Source organism: Ochotona princeps, chromosome 7, assembly GCF_030435755.1.
Source record: "Ochotona princeps isolate mOchPri1 chromosome 7, mOchPri1.hap1, whole genome shotgun sequence".
Lineage (NCBI taxonomy): Eukaryota > Metazoa > Chordata > Mammalia > Lagomorpha > Ochotonidae > Ochotona > Ochotona princeps.
In genome coordinates this window covers 4,700,138-4,719,640 of record NC_080838.1, presented here as the reverse complement: position 1 = coordinate 4,719,640, position 19,503 = coordinate 4,700,138, and the positions used below count along the sequence as shown (strand labels likewise).

General features: G+C 43.3%; 2 protein-coding genes across 2 annotated transcripts in view; both read right to left on the bottom strand.

Moving 5' to 3' along the window:
* DCHS2 (dachsous cadherin-related 2) overlaps positions 1-19,503 on the bottom strand; it is a 308,466-nt gene that overhangs the window by 18,733 nt on the left and 270,230 nt on the right. Inside the window, exons 15-16 of the mRNA XM_058666741.1 lie at positions 5,638-5,849; positions 3,670-3,821 (exon numbers count right to left, since the gene is read on the bottom strand). Coding sequence (XP_058522724.1) covers positions 3,670-3,821; positions 5,638-5,849 — 364 coding nt within the window. The remainder of the gene's footprint in view (positions 1-3,669; positions 3,822-5,637; positions 5,850-19,503) is intronic.
* On the bottom strand, positions 183-3,065 carry LOC118759008 (non-histone chromosomal protein HMG-14-like). The gene is made up of 3 exons (XM_058667320.1): positions 3,011-3,065; positions 518-676; positions 183-349 (listed from the first exon to the last, which is right to left on the bottom strand). The coding sequence occupies exons 1-3, from the start codon at positions 3,063-3,065 to the stop codon at positions 183-185; spliced, it is 381 nt and encodes a 126-aa protein (XP_058523303.1).

Sequence of the window (19,503 nt, the reverse complement as noted above, 5' to 3'; positions counted from 1 at the left end):
TATGTAACTGTGTCACATAATACAATGTAATTAATGAATTAAAAATAATAAATAATTTTAAAAAAGAAAAAATGTTTCTAGGGCTACTAAAAAACTTGCATTTACAAAATAGTTGAGAAAAATATTCCTCTGGATTGTACAAGAAGTGAGACAGGCAGCACTGGTAAGACGGGTGTGTGGTCTTATTCGGACTTGGCTTCCTTCTCGGCTCTGGCTCCGTCAGAGGCGGGACTCTCTTCGTTTTTAGTGTCCGAGGGCACTTCTTCCGTTTCCTGGTTGGCCAGCTCGGCCTGCTTGCCCTTTGCCCCTCCCCAGCCCTTGGTCTGCACCTTCTTGTCTGACGACTTTTTTTTTTTTTTTTGAATTGAATTTAATTTTTTTTATTCATTGATTACATTGTATTATGTGATACAGCTTCATAGGTACTGGGATTCTCCCCACCCCTCCCCGCACCCTCACCCCATGGTGGATTATTCCACCTTGTTGTATAACCGCAGTTCAAGTACAGTTGAAATTCCCTTGCCAGCTGCCTTCTTGGGCTTCACGTCCACATTTGCAGGAGCCGGTTTAGCTGACAATCTGGCCGATCTCCTCTTAGGCTCCTTGGCCGCCCCTTCAGCAGAGCTGACCTTCCTCTTGGGCTTCTTGGCGGCGGGAAGCGCCTGTGGCGGGGTGCCTGCAGGCCTTGGAGCATGCCTAGAGCCTTCAGGAAGCCGGGCTGGCCTGGCCGCTGCTGCTCCTCCCACCTCCTGAGCTGCTGGGACCCGCGGCGCGAGAATAAATAAATATTAACGAGGCACTAAGGCTCGACAGAAACAACAAGGTGGGAAAGGGATCAGAGTGAGCGAAAGGAAAGGCCAGATAGAAGGATGTTGAAAATATTCACATGCCTGGATGGTGATGCAGATTGTGTGCATGTGAGTCAAAGTGTCTGTGTGTGCATGTGAGCACGTGTATGATAGCGTCTGTGTGTGTGTGTGCGCGCATGCGTGCACGTGGCCATCTGTGTGTCCTCCTTAGGACCAGTGTGTATAGGACTGAGCTGCTCTCAAATGTTGCTTCTCTAAGCCTTGAATTAAATTCTTTACGGGAAATTAAAGGAAGGCTCCTTTAAATATTGGGGCCAATTTTAAACGTTGGGAACATAGTGGCTATGACGCAAATAGGAAAAAGTTGAAAGAAGTTAGATTTGTTAATTGGGCCCATTGAAAAAGAACACTGGAGCGGAAAGTCATCCCCATCAGGAAATGCTTCGTTCTGGGGGCCCGGCTGACCATTAGTGGCGTCTGATGTGCAAGCACTCAGCTCCAACTGGGCTGGGGTTACCTGCAGCTGTCTAGGGAGGGGAGAGAAGCTGCCAGACGGAAATTACTATAGAAACCATAGAGCAGCAATCGATTTCCAAAAATTTATGCAAGGACCATACTCCTTAATTAACAAAAAAAATTCCTCAGTATTATTGTGGAGTGAGGTCTTCTACTTTTAAAGTATTCTTGAAGTAATCATTTGAACTGTATTAAACAAGAAACTAATCAAATGTCTAGAGATGCAAGGGTTTTCAGAGGTTAATTAATCCAATCCACCCAGTAACTTACTCCATTCTAATCTCTTCTCATGGTTCAACCACATGAACATATTGTACTTTCCTCATAAAACATGAAAGTCGTCTGGCATGAGGCAACACTGATGTGTGCTTTCTGTATATCTGCCTTTTTTCCCAAAAGGAATATTTTCTGTGCAGCTTGTGCAACTCACAGTGTCACTGCCCAGATGCCAGGCCTAGTATAACTACCACTGTGACCCTGAGCCAGTCACTGAACCTCTGTTACTTATTTTCAGTAAATAACAAACTACCTATCTGAACTTCCTCTTCAAGTGGATGTGATTTGTTAAGGAAATATAGTAGCTCCCACTTAGCTGATTTGGCTTTCCTATTATTTCAGCTACCCTTAATCAGCTCTTTTCCCAAAGCATTAAATGAAAACAAATGCAAGTTTTCAATTGCATGCTATCACATTCCATGAATTGGCCCTTTGTCGCACATATACATGCTGTGTACGCTACCTTCCCAGTAGCTACCTGGTGGCCATCTCAGCTATCAGTGTGTGTTCAAGTAACTCTTATTGCATACACTAACAGCCCCCAACCACAATAGTATTGTTGCAAAGGAGGTAGGGCGTAGGCCATATAACATAGGAGTTCATTGCAGAACTCCTACCTGGCCATGCTGCAAGGCATGTGGAAAGAACACAGGACATTCAGGGTTTAGTGCTCCCTGAAGTTTTAGGCATCCACTAGGGTTTTGGGGTGAACCCCTCACAGAGAAGCGGAACTACTGTATAGAACATGCAAAGGCTTTTAGGAAAAAATCTCCAAAGGTCCAACACGAACATGAACACATCGAGATGCACAATGAGAAAGGTATGTCTCTCTTTGACCATAGCCTACTCAACCGCCACCCTGAAGACACACACAGTCAACGGTTTCTTATGTTTTTTTTCCACAACTATTCAAAACTTCAGGGCATGCTGCTCCTCAGACAGCCATGCTGTGAGAGCTTTGGTGCACAGCTTGTTGTTTCCCTCACACAGTGCCAGATGTTACAGCTCCTCACCCACCCAAGCACATGTCTCACACCACCTTCTTTCCAGAAAATCAGTTCCCAGTTATTTCATGGAAAGCTCATGCCTACTGGCATTAAGCAGACCCCACTCACAGACCTTCTAGGTGTCTCCCTGGCATTTGCTTTCACAGACTCTGATCCTGCACACATGTCTGCTGTAAGCCTAGATTTTGTAGCACTGACATTTCCTAATAATTATATTCCCTCCTTTATAGGATATCACAGAAGGCCAGCCTATCTTGGACTCTAGATGAAAAATGTTGATGCTGAACTTTGCTCTGAATAAGATCATCTCTTTTGGAACTGGAACAAGGCTCTGATAACAAGTTCATGTCTTCATACACAAATTAAGAATCAAGAATTTTATAAATTTATCAATGCCCTAACCACCAAGAACATCAACATCCCAGCCAGGTATCTGCTCAATTCCTGCTTGCTCCATTTCTGATCCAATCTTCCTACTAATGAATAAGTAGCAAATGATGGCCCAAACACATAGGCCCCTGATATTCACATAGGAGAATGAGACGGAGTTCCAATTTCCTGGTTTCAGACTAACCTGGTCCCACAGTGATCATTTGGAAATAAACAATGGGTAGATCATCTCAGTTTCTCTCTCCCTTTCAAATCAAACGATCGATGCTTTTTAAAAAAGGAACAACACATTGTAAACAGGTATTTGTTTTTAAAATAAAAGGAGAAACATCACTCAGCCTTCATTTGTTTTTAAAACCAAAAGCAAGAAGCCTTTGCTAAGGGCTCTGTAGTTAAGTAGGCAGCTCCCACTGCCTTTATCATGTCTCTTAAATGGCACTTCAGAGCATCACAAATGTTTAAACCCTTAGAATGAGAGACATGCAAGTTCTTATAGTCTAATCATTTTTTGCCAATATGAAATAATTCCTAAAGGACAATCTTAAGTTGGATCAAAGGGAAAACATATTTTATAATCAAGCTTACACAGCACAAAGCCAAGCCCCCAGCACCAATGCTGGCAAGAAACCAAGCAGGACATTTGCTCAAATAGAACTGAATGCTGGACATACCTGTAGGAGCTGCTGGCCTCATAATCCAGAACTGCATTCGTCGTTATCATGCCGCTCTGTGCATCAATCCAGAACACCTCACCATGGTTGCCAGCGATGACGGAATACTCAAGGAGGCCATTCAAACCACTGTCTGGGTCAGTAGCAAAAACCTGTGAGGAGCCAACTTTTGTTAGGTAAGATTGCGCCTACAATGTTGGTTAGACCTATTTTCCAGAGAAATACATCATGGAGAACACCTACAGATGGACAAATGCATTTTAGAAAGTCATTAAAGGGATACCAAGCCCTGTGGAAGCTTACTTTTAATAAAAGTGAATGAGCAGCGGAGAACTTTGTATTCTCATCCATGCAACTTCCAAATAGCTTTCATTAAGAGTTGCGTGTTTGAGCTGTAATTTTATCAAAGAGGAAAAATTACTTGCAAAACAAAATGGTTTTCTGAATGGAATGTTTCTAGCACTAACAGATTCATTCCAGCAGAAAAAGAAAGAAATCCAGAAAAATCTTCACACAGTAAATGATTTTTTTTTTATTGACTCCCTTTTTTCTGCTTAAAACATTTCCTATAAAATAGACCATGTGTGAAGTTTTTGTTTTGGATTAAGTTGTACTTTTCAGAGATCTCTTTAAAATAAAACAAAATTCAGACTCAGGTGTTAACAGATAGAGATGCAGATCATGTACTTAATGAGCTATCAAAGTGGTATTAAGTGTAAAAAAAAAGTTTGCCTCATCTCCATGGAGATGAGAATTTTAGTCATCTTCTGTGAAGGTGCTGGTTCAAGTTCCAGTGGCTTTACTTCTCATTCAGCTCCCTGCTATCGAACCTGGGAAGTCAGTGGAGGATGTTGAACCCTTGGTCAGCCAGAAGGAGTTTGTTTCCTGGCTTCAACTTGTCCCACACCTGGCTGTTGCAACTATTTGTAGATTGAGCCAGTGAATAAGAGATCCCTCATGCTTTCTTTCTGTCGTTTGCCTTTCAAGTAAATAAATATATAACTTATAAAAAGTGGAAGATGAATTTGAATGATACATTTATATTGCTGCATTTTGTTAAAGTTACATGTAGTTTTTCCTAATACACACTTTCAATGCGCTTCATGAAGACCCCCTCATAAGCCTGAATTTAAGCTCATGCTTTAGTTACATTTTTCTGTGAACTTTTGATGTGGCTTTTTATACTGTCTGATCTACATTAAATTATAATTACTAAGCCAAACACATCAGTGGGGTCCAGATCTTCTCTAAGGGGACATTGACAGAGTTCTTGAGATTTCGTATACTTGACCTAAAGATGGAAAGAATGAAATTCATTGTCTCTGCCCTTGAGTCGGGCTTTCACATCTCTGCCACGTGGTATACTGGGTGTCTTCCTTTTCAATCAGTGCACACTAAGCAGTCTAGGCCTGCCCAATTTATTAAAGGTAGAATCCTGCCTGCAGATGCCTTGGTCTGGCAGGGTCAGACCAAATGTTTTCCGGGCTTGATATACTTGTGGGCCAAAAGGACCATATTCCAGCTTAAAATCTTGGGAAAATGTCACTCTCTGAGACCTTATACTCCTCCTCCAATAAGAATTTGTTTTTCCTCTTTTCTCTCATGACAGTAAATGCACACTTCTGGCAGAAAACGAATTATGCAGCACTCACATCATATACCCACATTTCTGACTTCTCCACTGAATTGTAGAACTTACACTAGTCATTTTTTGGTGTGTGTTCCTGCTTTCTCCCTAAAAACACACATGGGCTTCCTAGAGAAATCACCTAGGCAGCACGTGAGTCCTATGTGAATAAAGAGAGAATGTAGACAGTTCAGAATTGGCTTGCTCTAACCCACCAAGCACTGAGCACACCTTGGAAACACTGGTATTTAAAATTATGTGTGGGACACAGGCCTAACGTATTTCAATGACACTGAAGGTCAGTACTCACACAAACTCAACAAACACATTTTTTTTTTTACCTGTATGACATGAGCTTTGCGGCTCTGGCCTTCAGACACTGATGCCTGGTAGACACTTTGCCCAAAGTAGGGTACGTTATCATTCACATCCTGGATCAAGATTTTGACTTTGCTGTAGGCTCTCTGCCCGCTGCTTTCAGCTACAATGATGAGTTGTACTTCGCTCCTGACTTCAAAATCAAGAAACCTGGGGTTTCTGACAGTGAGTTGTCCTGTTTTGATTCCCAGGGAGAAAGGAGAGAAGATGATGATGTTGTAATTATTTTTTTTTTAATTTTTTAATATTCATTTATTCATTAATTACATTGCATTACATGACACAATTTCATAGGTACTGGGATTCCCCCCCTTCACCCCAAACCCTTCCCCCATCATGAATTCCTTCACCTTGATGCATAACCACAGCTCAAGTTCCGTTGAGGTTCCCTAATTAAAAGTTTACACCATACAGAGTCCAGCATCCCACTTGTCCAGTTCAAGTTCAACGGCCTCTTAGGGAGGCCCTCTCAGGTTTGTAGGCAGAGCCAGCAGAGCGTCACCTCGATCAATTAGAAGCTCCAACATATCATCAGCAACAGTCCAGGTATGATGAGGCTGGTGCAGAGTCCACTGATTGACATAGTCCATCTTAGGGTTTCCCCTTGTCCAGTTTTTTTCCGTCCATCACTCCGATCAGCTGATGGTTTTAACCCCTGGGTTGGTTCTCTTCTGAGCCCCGACCTCTATTGGAACCAATGAGTATCGCATCTCTCCCCGGCTCTGCCCATCACACTCTCGTCCCTCACCTAAACCAGTGGGAGGAGTGCTGGTCGGGTGTTGCATTCCCTACTAGCACAGGCCATTTCACTTTGGCATTTTGTGTTTTGTACTTTTTTTTTTTTTTTTATCGCAACCAAACCCGGCCAGACCCCCACACAGTTTCAGCACTTGGGCTTGCCAGTGGATGACATGAACCGACTCAGCCTGGTCTGCCCCAACCCGAGCCAAGTGTATTCCAGATAGAGAGGCACTCAACAACATCTGTGAGGGCTGGATGGTTGAGTTGATTAGATAGAACTAAGCTTTAATACCCATTGACGGGTACCAGAGCCAAATGGGATGGGGGACAGACGGGTCTTCTGCTACACATACTGGCAAACCAGGGTGGGGGGCGGGCTTGGTGGGGGTTAATGTGGGTCGCCCCGACTAGGCTGCAGCTCCCACTGGTTGATGTAAGGGCCGAACCAGACTGGACTGCAACACCCATTGGTTCCAGTGCAACTCGGGACTGAAAACAGATGTTGTAATTATTTTAAAAACATTCCAATTCACCTTGGCTGATCCCTATGCTGCTGTGCTCACCTGCTCCTCCGGATCCTCCACCAGCCAGCTTCCCTTCCTTACTGATCAGGGTCAATGAGAATCAAGTTGAGCACTTTCACAGATTTTCAGAGTTTAAATAAACAGAATGAAAGAAACTATGAAAAACCTGAAATCTGGGAGCTGTCCCTTAGGTTGTCCTTCGCATACTATAGTCTGTCGTGAGGTGTGGAGAGTCTACCTGCCAAGCACTGCTTGAATCCAGCTCTCCCAGCTTCCACCATTGTTACCCTCCTCCAAGCCACCAGCATCTTTCTCTCTTTGTACTTTTCTGCCCTCCCTTCCATTCTGAATCAAACAAACCATGGCGCCATCCTTGTCCCATACAGAATTGCTCAGTTCTTCCCACAGCTGGAATGATAAAGCTTAGTCGTTTCAATCGCCAAGTTCTGCTTGCTGAAGCTTTCCCTCCCCCGAACTCCCATTCATGTCATTCTCAATTGTGCCCTTTCAGCTCTGGCAGTAATACTCTACCATGTTCTGGTTCTCAAATCCGCATCCCAGGCCTCCACATCCTGGGATATGGCTTCTGCTTCCATCCTTCCTCAGAGATCCTCGCAGACCACACAGTTGTTTTTTTTTTTTTTTTTTTTTACCATCACTGTCAATCTACAACAGGCTCTCACAAAGTTCCTGCATCATTTTTCTGATGTGTTTCAGTCCTGCTATTCCTCTTGCATAAAAGGTGGCACAAGGTGAAGATTACCTCTTACATCCCATCATAATCCCAGGGCCCAGCTCAGAGGATACCCTGGAGGAGGTTCCTAGTGACACACTCACACCCTCATACAAAAGAAGGGTCACAGGAGTGGGCGGTCAGCCCAGTGACCAAGTCACCCAAATCCCGCGCCAGATGCCTTGAGCTCAATACTAAGTTCTGCTCATGCTTTCAGCTTCCTGCTAGTGTAGACCCTGGGAAGCAGCAGGTGATGGCTCAAGTGCTTGGTTCCCTGCCACTCATGGGGAGTCCAGGATTAAGCCCTTAGCTCCTGGTTTGGGTAGTCCAGTCCCAGCTGTTGCAGGCATTTGGGAAACAAACCAGGAGATAGGAAGTCTCTGACTACACCTCTCTTTGCTGCTGAGACCTGGTGGTTTGGAGGGGAGAGATTGGAAGATCTGTATGGGTCAGACTTGATTCACCAGCCCACAAGGGAACCCTGAGAAGGGCTTGTTAGCACAGAGCATAGCTGACCACTACATGCCATACCACATGAAAGCTATGGCTGGAGGCCTGTCTAGCACAGTTAGATCCTAGTACCTGACTGTCAAAACAGGGGATGGGTCATATTAGGCAGGGCCATGACACTAACCAGCACACAAGAGAACCAGGTCCAGGGGTAAATTACATGGGAGATAAGTGGGCCCAACCCTGTGGAAATACAAGTCCTGCTGGTTAGCTCAGGAGTTGGGATGGTGATGGGCTGAACTAGGAGTGAACATGGAATCTACCAACACTCACGGGTACTGGGGTCAAGAATAGGCTGGGCAGGTCCAAGCTGCAGCACCTGCATGTGCATCCTAAAACAGGGTGTGGGGTGGCCTGGGCCGCAACATCCTCCAGCTCATACAAGGCCAAGATGGAGGGGCAGGCTATGCCAGGCAAGGACCTAGCACCTGCTGCACATTTGAGATCTGGGTCTGGCAGTGGGCCGAGTGGGGGAACCTGGGAAACTCCCCTACAATGCCATAGTTCCCACTGGTGAGCATGTGGTCCAGATGTAGGGGTTGGCATCATCCATTAGCAAATGTGTGTGTTGGTTTTGAAAGGGGTGGACCAGGAAAGGAAGGCCAAGTAAACCTTAGCCCACTGGCAAGTGCAGAAACCAGGTTGTAGTACAGGGCATGCCAGTCTAGGGTATCACACTTACTGGTTTACATGAGCTAGGAATGGGAGCAGACTGAGCAGGGGCAGGTTGCAGCACCTGCCAGTGAGAGCTGGGACTAGGGACTGGCTAGGCAAGACCAGGCTGCAGCATCCAAAAGCACAAGCTGACAGAGGAGGGGTTATGCCATACCAGGTTAGAGCAACCACTGGCATGCATGAGATCTGTGGATGGGAATAGGACAGATTGGGGAGCAAAGGGGGATGCCCTGGCTAGGGCATGATTCTCACTGGTGAACCCGAGGGCCAGGGTGGGGGCTGCAGTCTAGTCTGGATATGGCTGGAGGATTCCTCGGCATGAGTGTGTGCTGGGTATGGAATGAGCTGGACTGGGCTAGTACCCACTGATGCTCGTAAGAACCAGGGTAGGTGTAGGACAGGCTAGGCTAGGTCTCCCTGCTGAGCCATGTGTGAGTTATGTCTGGGTGCAGACTAGGCTTGGTTGGGCTGCAGCACCCAACAAGAACTGGAATGGGCAAAGGACAGTCAAGAAAAGCCACTGTTCCTGCCAGGACAGGAGGTAGACTAAGTAGGGCTGACCCACTGGTGTGCGTGAGATCTGGCATTGGGAGAGATCCTGATGAAGGAGCTTGGGTAACTCCTTTGTTGGGACACACTCCCTGCAGGTGAGTGCAAGAATCCAGATGGGGAGCAGACCAGATCAGGCCAAAATATGGTGCCCACCAGCCTATTTGACGCAGGTAGCGGGGCAGGCCAGGCTGGGTCAGTTCATATCAACTGCTGGTAAATCCGAGTGCCAGAACGGAGTGTGGGTCAGGCCAGGTTGGGACACGATACCAGCCAGTCCACATTAGGGAACTGGCAGGGCTGGGCAAGGGTTTAGCCCCTCACCAGCATGAGCTGGAACTCGGGGTGGGTCAGGCCCAGCCAGGCTATAGCACCCACTGGCAAATGCTGAGGCGAGGCTGGCTGTGCCAGACTGGGCCTCAGCACCCAACCAGCACATGTGAAACCTGGGGGTTGGTGGGGACGGACCCAGTGGGGGAGGGGGAATGCGGGATCCTGCTACTGCGCCACTACCTCAACTGGTAAGCATGAGAGCTGAGATGGGGCCAGACCAGGTTGGGCAGGGCCACACATCTGATGGCCTGCATGTGAGCTGGATCAGGGGAAAGCCAGGCTGGGCTAACTGTACCTTCTGGTACGTGCATAAGCCAAAGTGGGCGTGAGTGGGTTGGGCTTTGCTGCAGCATCAGCTGGCAGATGCTGGCATGGGGGGGTAAATTCTGTCAGGCATAGGCATGGTTAGACAGATGGTGGCACCTGCTGGCACCAGTGTGGGCCAGCTAGTGGAGCTGTTTGGGATGAACTAGGCTTCAATTCCCATTGACATGTACAAGAGCTGAATGGAATATGGGAAAGATGGAACCAGTCAGCTGTACATATATACTGGCAAGCATGGAAACCAGGGTAGATGGTGGGCCTGGTGGGGGTTACTGACGGTCGCTCTGATGAGGCTGCAACTCCCACTGGTTTGCGTGAAGGCCGAGTATGTGGTGGGCAGAATCGGGCTGGGCTCCAACACCCATTTGTTTGCATAAAACATGGGGCTGTAGACAGAACTGACCCAGAAATTGCAATTACCAGTGTGTGTGTAGGCTGATTTGGGTGACGGACTCTGCCACACCCTATATTGGCACACACACACAAGAATCAGGTCTGGAATGGCCTCAGATGAGATTTCTTTGGCAATTCCCTACCAACTGAACCACTGGACTCAGAATCCCAATCATGGAGAGAATTGCAGGTTTCGTGGTCTGTGAAGTACAGGTGTCAGAGCTGGGCCTCTTCAGTGGCTCACATGGAGCAGTTAACAGCATATCCAAATGTACGTGGAGGATATGGCAGTACATTGGAACCTTCAGATGACACCTGGTACCATGGCAGAGGATGGAGGACAGAACAAATCCATCAATTATTTCAACCAAGTGTTGGCAGTGGATATTTGAGCAGATGGAGACTCTAAGGTGGACCATAGCAGCCAGTGGATTCTGGAGAGATTTCATCACGATTGGAGTGGTGGGATCGACAGTAATTCAGGACTGTTGAACTATCAAAACCTCTTGAGAACTTCATGGCATTGTAAATTTCTATTTTTCTTCCTGTTGTTGATTTTGTATTGTGGCTTTTCGTTTAAGGGGATGTACAGAAAATGTGTAATGGAGACTATCATGTCCAGATGTGAGGATACAATGCAGTATGCATGTACTTCCAGACAAAAATGGATTCCCAATGCAACTGTTAACTATATCATGACAATAGGATGCTGGACTCTCTGCCATTGTCCATGCCCACAATGATGGACATAAGACTGTGTATGAAGAACTATACTATAGTAATAATAATATAGGGGAACTCAGTGAGTGGGAAGGGGACTTCCAGTTGGGGTAAGGAAAATCCCAGGATCTATGGAACTGTACCATAAAAATGATAGTAAAAAATTTTTTAGAAGAGTGTTGTTGGAATTTTGATTGGGATCTCATTGAATCTATGTGACAGATTAATAAATTTGGTAATATAGACATCTTGATGTTGACTATATTGTTCCAAGAACATGGAAAATTTCTCCATTTTTCAATGTCTTCTACTTCCCTTAAAATGTTTTGTAATTTTTGTCATAGAGGTCTTCCACATCTTTGGCTAGGTTTCTTTTCACATTGTGTAAAGCTGGGGGCTCCTGTTCCATAAAACGTGATCGGAAGGGTGACACAGAAGCTGTATACAGGATGTTTCTCAGCAGGGCTGGTGGTGTCATTCACGTGGTGTCACATGTTACTGCTAACATTCCATTTAGGAGTATCTGAGTCCTGGCTACACTGCTTCATTTGTGATTCCTGCTGCTGCTCTGGGAAGGCAGTAGAAGACACCCCACCTGAGAGATCTCAATGGAATTCCCATCTCTTGGCTTCAGCCTGCCCCAGCGGTGACCATTACAGCCTTTTTGCGGAGTGAAACAAGCAGACGGAAGAGTTCCTCTTTCTCTCCCTTTCTCTCTTCTCTAACCCTTTTTAAATAAATAATTTCTTTTAAAAGGAATGTTTCTCTACAGTTATACATGAAATCCATAATGTTGGGGCCCGGCATGATAGCGTAATGGTTAAGGTCCTCGCCTTGAATGCACCGGGATCCCACATGGGTGCCGGTTCTAATCCCGGCAGCTCCACTTCCCATCCAGCTCCCTGCTTGTGGCCTGGGAAAGCAGTCAAGGACGGCCCAAAAGCTTGGGACCCTGCACCTGTGTGGAAAACCCGGAAAAAAGTTCCTGGCACCTGGCTTCAGATCGGCACAGCACAGGCCACTGTGGCCACTTGGGGAGTGAATCATCAGATGGAAGCTGTTCCTCTCTGTCTCTTCTCCTCTCTGTACATCTGCCTTTCCAATAAAAATAAATAAATATTAAAAAAAAGAAATCCACAATGTTTTACCCTTATCTGCCTACCCTATTTCATCAGATACAGGTTTACTATCATGTTTAACTCATTTAGAAAGAAATAATTTAATAGCCGTAGATGTCAACAATTTTTTTTCTTCCCATGTAAGAGTTTGTACTGTTTTGGGAAATGCTGCCTGGAAGCTGGCAATCTTAATGCTCTATTTGAAGCAGTTCCACCAGATAATGAGTCTAGTGCAAAAAGCCTCCAGATCTTCTGGCACCCACTTAGTTCCCAGGGGAGTTATGTTTTTCTAACACTATCTTTCACATTGAGTGTTTGGGGGAGATGAAACAGCTTATATCTTATTTGTAAAAAATTAAACACTCATAATTTAGATTATATATGAAGAAAATCGTTCTACCGAATGTAAAATGTTAAAATCACTCTCAGTTGCAACATCAGATTCAAGTATCAATGTAGTTCTAGGACCAAACAACTTTTACAAACTACAGGCTGCTGTCACCCACACTCCTGACAAGGAATCCAGAGTTGTAACTTTTAGCAGCTGGAAAATTGTCAAGAGGCACTTCGATGGGCAACTGATGAGGGTGGCTGGCCTTCAGAACCCTCCATGGCCCCAGCATTCAGCGAAGGGCAGCACCTCACCTTCAGCTAAGGGCAGAGGAGCCCAGCAACTTGGTGGGTCCAGGGTTCTCACCCACACTGCTGTCTCCACTATCCTGCTATCCTGCTATTGTGTTGTGTCACTGCTTGTGAAAGAAAACTGAAATGGAAATGCAACACTCAATTGTCAGTGTCGCTTAGGAGAAAGTGTGCCAATTACAACACAGATCAAAGTGGATTTCTTAATAAAAGTCTTGTGTTTGGGCTTTGATAGTTGGAATTTTACACTTGGAATGGATCTGTGGTTCTAATGCTTTCCCTGCTTGGGTTTTATTTTTGGCATAATACTTGGCATATGCTGTGAATGCTACATGAATGCAAAAAACAATAGGCAGCCTTGGAGATGATTCAAAGCTGGCACGCCAACCACATCCACGTTTCGTCAAGGATGAAACATGTGCCTGTTTCTCAGAGACACCAAGATGCACTGTCGTCAGCAACTTGGCAGTACTACCGGCCTCTAAGAGCATGGGCAGGAATTCACATTTTCCTAGGAGTTAGAAGCATCACAAATACCAACCTCATGTTCTTGCTTATATGTCAGTGTGCCAGTTATGTAATAACTTGAAAACAAAGCTGTTGTAACAGCTTCCTTCTACTATAGGAGAACACTGCCAAAAAATTATGGGAAGTGGAATTAAAAGCTGAGTTTACCTTGGTGCAAATATTTTTGAGATCCATGAAGTTTTCTGTAATACTCATTGTCCACAAACTTCTTGGATATCTCATTTGTGTGAATTTCAGTTTTTGCATTAAAATAAGCTTACTGGTTCATTGCACTTTTCCAAAGGCATTTTGAAGTACCCTCATCTGGACATACACAACCTCTGTCTGGCTTAGGAGATACACATCCAAATGAGATTAAGATTCTTCAAATGTTATAAGCTTCATAAATTATTCAAGTGACTTCAGATACTTACAATCTCTACGCATGCGTGTGTATGTTATCCGGCAGCTTTGAAACTTTCTGTGAAAACTGCCTTTAAAAAATTTAAAATTTGATCATTGCTGCTTCACTTCAGTGGGATGCGTGCTGTCATTAGTTTTTTTACACACACAATAATAGTCAAACTCTATTATTCCTGTTGGTTTAAGCAGTTACAGTTATTAAATGGCATGCACTCTGAGTACAAAAACTCACTCTTTGGTTTACAGCTTTGTAAAAGAGTTCTATGGTAATTATCTTTAGTGCAAGTGACCACAGCCTTAGAGATCAGTATCACTCATGTATCATTTCATACAAGAGTTTTTATTTAAACTGATCTGTGATTTAAAATACATGTAATCAGAAAAACTATGCTAGGCACATTCAGATATACAGTTTTAATTATATGCCAAAAGTACCCTGAATGATATATCTAATTATAATACAGTTTGCAAAAAGCTTTCTTTTTTTTTTTTTAAAGATTTATTTTATTTTTATTACAAAGTCAGATATACTGAGAGGAGGAGAGATAGAGAGGAAGTGGAGCTGCCGGGACCAGAACCAGCAGCCATATGGGATCAAGGCGAGGACCTTAGCCACTAGGCCACGCTGCCGAGCCCCGCAAAAAGCTTTCTTGATACCAGTGCGGTAAAGTATGTACTTCAACATTCCTCATGATGTATACAACTAAAGTTCTTAAAGATTATACATGCAGACATGCTGCATACATGCGTATATGTATGTGTGTTAGAGTAAATTAATAAGTTGAGTTGCAAGGAACCCTCAGAGGACAAAAACGAAATCAAAACCAAAATCCTGGGGGAGTAAACAAGCAGGAAAAGCTCATTTTTTCCTTAAGTGTTCCTACTATAATCTACCTTGAGATTCATTTCTCATAGTCACACAGGGTTAACAACAAGGCAAGAAAAAAAAAATACTACTGAAGAGCCAATAGAATAAAAACAGCCAGCAATGGAAACCCAAAGGATACTGTCCTATAAGTGGTAAATATTAGAAAAGAAAATGGGGGACAAATTAAAAATCAGTATACTGAAACTCGGTGTTTTTGATCTTGAAGTTGATTGACAGGAAGAATCTGTGGTTAAATTTAAAAAAGATTGTGTCCAGTGTTTGCAAGTGAACGGCAGAAGGGAAAGAAAATTCTCTCTGAAGGGAACAAATTCAACCCAGGTTTTAACAGATCCTCAGAACAAAAGTTTCACAAGGAATAGCTCATAGCCTAGAGGTAGAAACATCATGGAGACATGACCAGTATTAATCAAGTTCGCAGCTAACAGAATACACCTTTGAAGACACAGGATGCTGGAGTTACTGGACACAAACTTATTATGATGCCTAAATATACACTCAAAAGAACACTGAGAATACAAGCAAGGAACGAGAGATTATTTTGTGAAGGATCTAGAAGAATTGAAAATAGAAGCCTACAGAGCTTCTAGAAGAGAGCTTCTCTTCAGTGTGACTAAGAGAGAGAGAGATGAAAATGAGATGCCGGACTAAGGCACGCAGCCCAGCATTTGCACCAGTATTTGCACCACTAGAGTTCCAAAAAGGAAATGGGTGGTGTTTAGATCCGTGACAGACTTCTCAGTGGGCCAATAGGAAGCCAGGACACAGTAGGATGTGACCGGAAAGCACAATACAGTGAAACAGAACTGCAAGACCAGCAAAAAGACAAGTTAAAAACAAGAATTCAAGAAAAACAACTTTTAGTCAACAAAAATCTGAGCAAGCTTGCTACAATGATCCTTGTTAAAGCCGATGAATCAGGCCTGAAGGATACTCAGAGACATTCCTTGATGTCAGCAAGGGGCTCCTAAATCTGTTAAAACTCCCAACACTGTCCACTTTGAAAGAAATCAAACTGTGGACACAAAAGCATGCAAACTGATAGAGAAATATTCAAAAGTTAAAAATTCCAAGTCCCTGTGTTACTAGGGAGTGGATGTTGATTTACTGTTGGACTTCAAACTCATTAAAATAGCTAAAGAGCAGAAATAGCTAAAGTCCAATCAGCACAAGGAATTTTAATGTAATGGCATACGTTGAGTGCACAAAAAATGTTGACAGCAATAAAGGCTGATAATCTTTTTTAATCAAAAAAAGATAAAAAAATAGTTTCACTATATGAGGGGACTTCAAAAAGGTTGCAGAAAAATGAATGAAAAGATAACTGTATTTAAGAACAAAGAAAACTTTGAAATTCATGCATAGTTTATTCATAAAATGTATGTTCATGAACTTTTTGAAAGAAATTACAGGTTTTTTTTAGTAACATACACTCTCTTTTAATTTTACTTTTCTATGAAGCATTTCTAAGTATCCCTGCACATACCGGCAGTGTTGAAAGCCATGTTTTCATTTGCTCTAGCAAGAAAAGTATGAGGTGCTGAAGCTAAATCCAACAGGAGGTATGCAAACAGGTGCAGAGCAGCCTTTGCTATTCATTTACTATGAAAATCATAGTAAAAATGTTGAGTGGAACAATCAGGACATGAAATACTATAAAGCATAATTCCATGATGAAGCTTTCATCATCCAGTAAGTGATATCATATCAAGCTTATGTATCAAGTAAACGATATCGTATAGGGATTCAGGGTGGGAAAATCAAAATGGAAAAAAAGAGTCTAGTGATTAATTCCAAATTCAGGTTTTTGACTCCCTCTGAGATGACACACTGAGTTCATGTATTCATTAGATAGGTTCAGCTACACATATTATATTTTGACATAGTAACAACAACAAATACGGGAAAATGGAGACTAGGGATATAAATGGCCCCCCCCCCTAATGTTCTAGCCTTTTATTTCAATTTTTTTAATTTCACTTCTTTTTGTTATTATCATTTTATGATAGGCCCTGGGATTTCTCTTATCCTCTCCCCAATACCCTAAACCTTCACTGAGTTCCCCTATATCATTACTATATTATAGTGCTTCATACACAGTCCTATGTCCATCATTGTGGGCATGGACAATGGCAGAGAGTCCAGCATCCTATTGTCATGATATAGTTAACAGTTGCATTGGGAATCCATTTTTGTCCGGAAGCACATGCATACTGCATTGTATCCTCACATCTGGACATGATAGTCTCCATTACACATTTTTTTGTACGTCCCCTTAAACGAAAAGCCACAATACAAAATCAACAACAGGAAGAAAAATAGAAATTTACAATGCCATACAGTTAAACAACACACTGCTAGATGTGATAGTCTCCATTACGCAGTTATAATACATTCCCTTAAATGAAAAGCCACAAAACAAACAACAGGAAGAAAAAAATTAACAACATGTGAAATTAATAACATGCCGCTGAATGACTAAAGTGTTGCTGAAGAAATGAAAAAGAAAATCAAGAACCTTCTTGAAGAAAATGATGCTTCTGTATGATCTATGAGTCACTGAAGAATTTAATGAGAAAAAAGTATTTCGAAGATATGAAACAAATTAAAAAAATGAAAATCCATGGCATACAGTTTCTGCTGGGTTGTTGGTGAAATGTGTCTCCTGTAGGCAACAAATGGATGGCTTTTGTTTTTCAATCCACTCTACTAATCTATGACACTTAAGTAATGAGTTTAAGCTATTTACGTTTAGAGTTAATATGAATGGGTGGTAATTTGGTCCTGTCATTTTAAGAATGGGTTGTTTATTGGTTCAGTCTTCCGTTGTCATTTTAATGGGATTTTCTTCACATTTGCCTTTGGTTTTGGTGGGCGCTATTCCTTTTCTCTGTCAAGAGAATATCTTTAAGTATCATTTATAGGGTAGGTTTGGAAGAGGCATATTCTTTGAACTTTTCTTTAGTGTGGAAGAATTTTATTTCATTTTCAAAGACAAAGGAAAGTTTTGCTGGATATGTTTGGGGGCCAACAATTTTTTTCTTTCAGAATCTGGAATAGGTCACTCCATTCTCTTCTGGCATGTAGAGTTTCCTGTGAGAGGTCTCCTGTGAGCTTAATTGACATTACTTTATATGTCAGTTGATTTTTTTCTCACGTGCACATTTCAGGATCTTTTCCTTATGTTCAATTGAAGAGAGCTTGATGATCATGTGTTGTGGTGAAGATCGCTTTTGATCAAGCCTGTTGGGAGTTCTGTACCCCTCCTGGATCTTGCTTCCCAATTCTTTCTCTAGATGAGGGACATTTTTCCCTTATTATTTCATTAAATACATTTGTAAACCCAGCTTCTTTTTCTATACTTTCTGGGACTCCCATAACTCTTATATTAGGCCTCTTAATAGCGTCTTTCAATTCTTGAATACTTTTTTTGGCCTAATCCAACTCTGTCTCCAGCTTTTTGTTTCCCCTGACAACAGGAAATGTCTTCTAATTTTAAGATTCTTTTTTCAGCCTTCTTCATTCTATTTTGGAGATTCTCCATTGCACTTTTAATTTTCCCCACTGTATTCTTAATTTCTGATATATCAGCTTTCATTTGATTAATTTCCAGTGTGACATATTCCCTGAATGCCTGCTTTACGTGTTTCCTGTTGTTGATAAGAAGTTTTATAACAAGTGCTTTCTGAATTCTGTGTCCCCATTTTCTCGATGTCTTCCTCCGTGAACTCTGAGGTTAGCATAGAGTATTCCTCCTGTGCAGGGGAGTCTTCAGAAATATTCATTGTGCCTCTGTCTCTCCTTTTGCTCTTGGTCATTGTACTTCTGCTTAGCAGAATCTTCTCCTTGGGGCAAGTTTCTAAGCTGTGTCATGCACAGGTCTACAGTGCGAGTTTACTTATTGCAGTTGGTACATGGTTCTTTGTTTGCAGTCACTTGTGCCACTCCCTCCAGCGAGTTCCAGGTCTGGGTTTTTATGTTAGATTTCTACCATGGTCTCCATAGCCCCAGCTCCTGGCTCACCAGTTTCCACCTCCTGTGATACCATCCTGAGGCTGCACTGTTGTCTGTACAATCTTTCTCCCACTTCCAGCTGGAGAAAGTCCCAGGATTAGGGAGACACCAGGTGTCCTATATAGCTAGGTTATTGTTGGTGGTAATCTTGCCAGAACCTGTTGGACAATAGGTCTGAGGGCCACAGAGACCTATTTTGACCCATACAATGCAATAGTCAGTATTATTTTCCTGTGGGACCAGTGCAATTCATTGAGCTCAGCGAGTTCTTGTGAGCTCAGCGCATGCGCAGCTCACTGTTGTCCCTGCAGTCTTAAATTCTTTGCCACACTATAAGAAATGGTGCCCGATGTGTCTCTTACTAGAGTTCTTGATCTGCTGGCTATCAGGTCTGAGGTCTACCTGGACCTATCTTGGGTGGAACCTGTCAGATGCCACATTGTTGCATTTCACTGAGTCAGAAATGAGTTCGCTCCCAGTTTAGTGTATGCACAGTCCGGTCTCCCTACACAAATGATTTCTGATTGCAGCTCTGGTGGGGGTCTGGGCTGTGACATCTACCCTGTCCCCACACCGCGTGTTCGCATGTTCGGCATCTGCTACTCTGTCTCAGCTGCTGGTCAAATCAAAGAAACCAGCAGGACAGGCAGTTCTTTGTGTTCGCCTCCGGAGCTCCCCGTGAAAGTTCCTTCCCACCTGGTTGCTGGTGGAGTTCCAGCCTCCAGTGGAGTTCATAT

Bases quoted from the DNA above. Each gene is read 5' to 3' on its own strand.
- LOC118759008 (XM_058667320.1), bottom strand. From the start codon at position 3,065: ATGGAGCAAGCAGGAATTGAGCAGATACCTGGCTGGGATGTTGATGTT. The intron at 677-3,010 runs GTTAGGGCATTG...CAAGGCCTGCAG, and splicing joins GGATGTTGATGTTCTTGGTG to GCACCCCGCCACAGGCGCTT. The intron at 350-517 runs GAATTTCAACTG...AAAAAAAAAAAA, and splicing joins CAAGAAGGCAGCTGGCAAGG to AAAAGTCGTCAGACAAGAAG.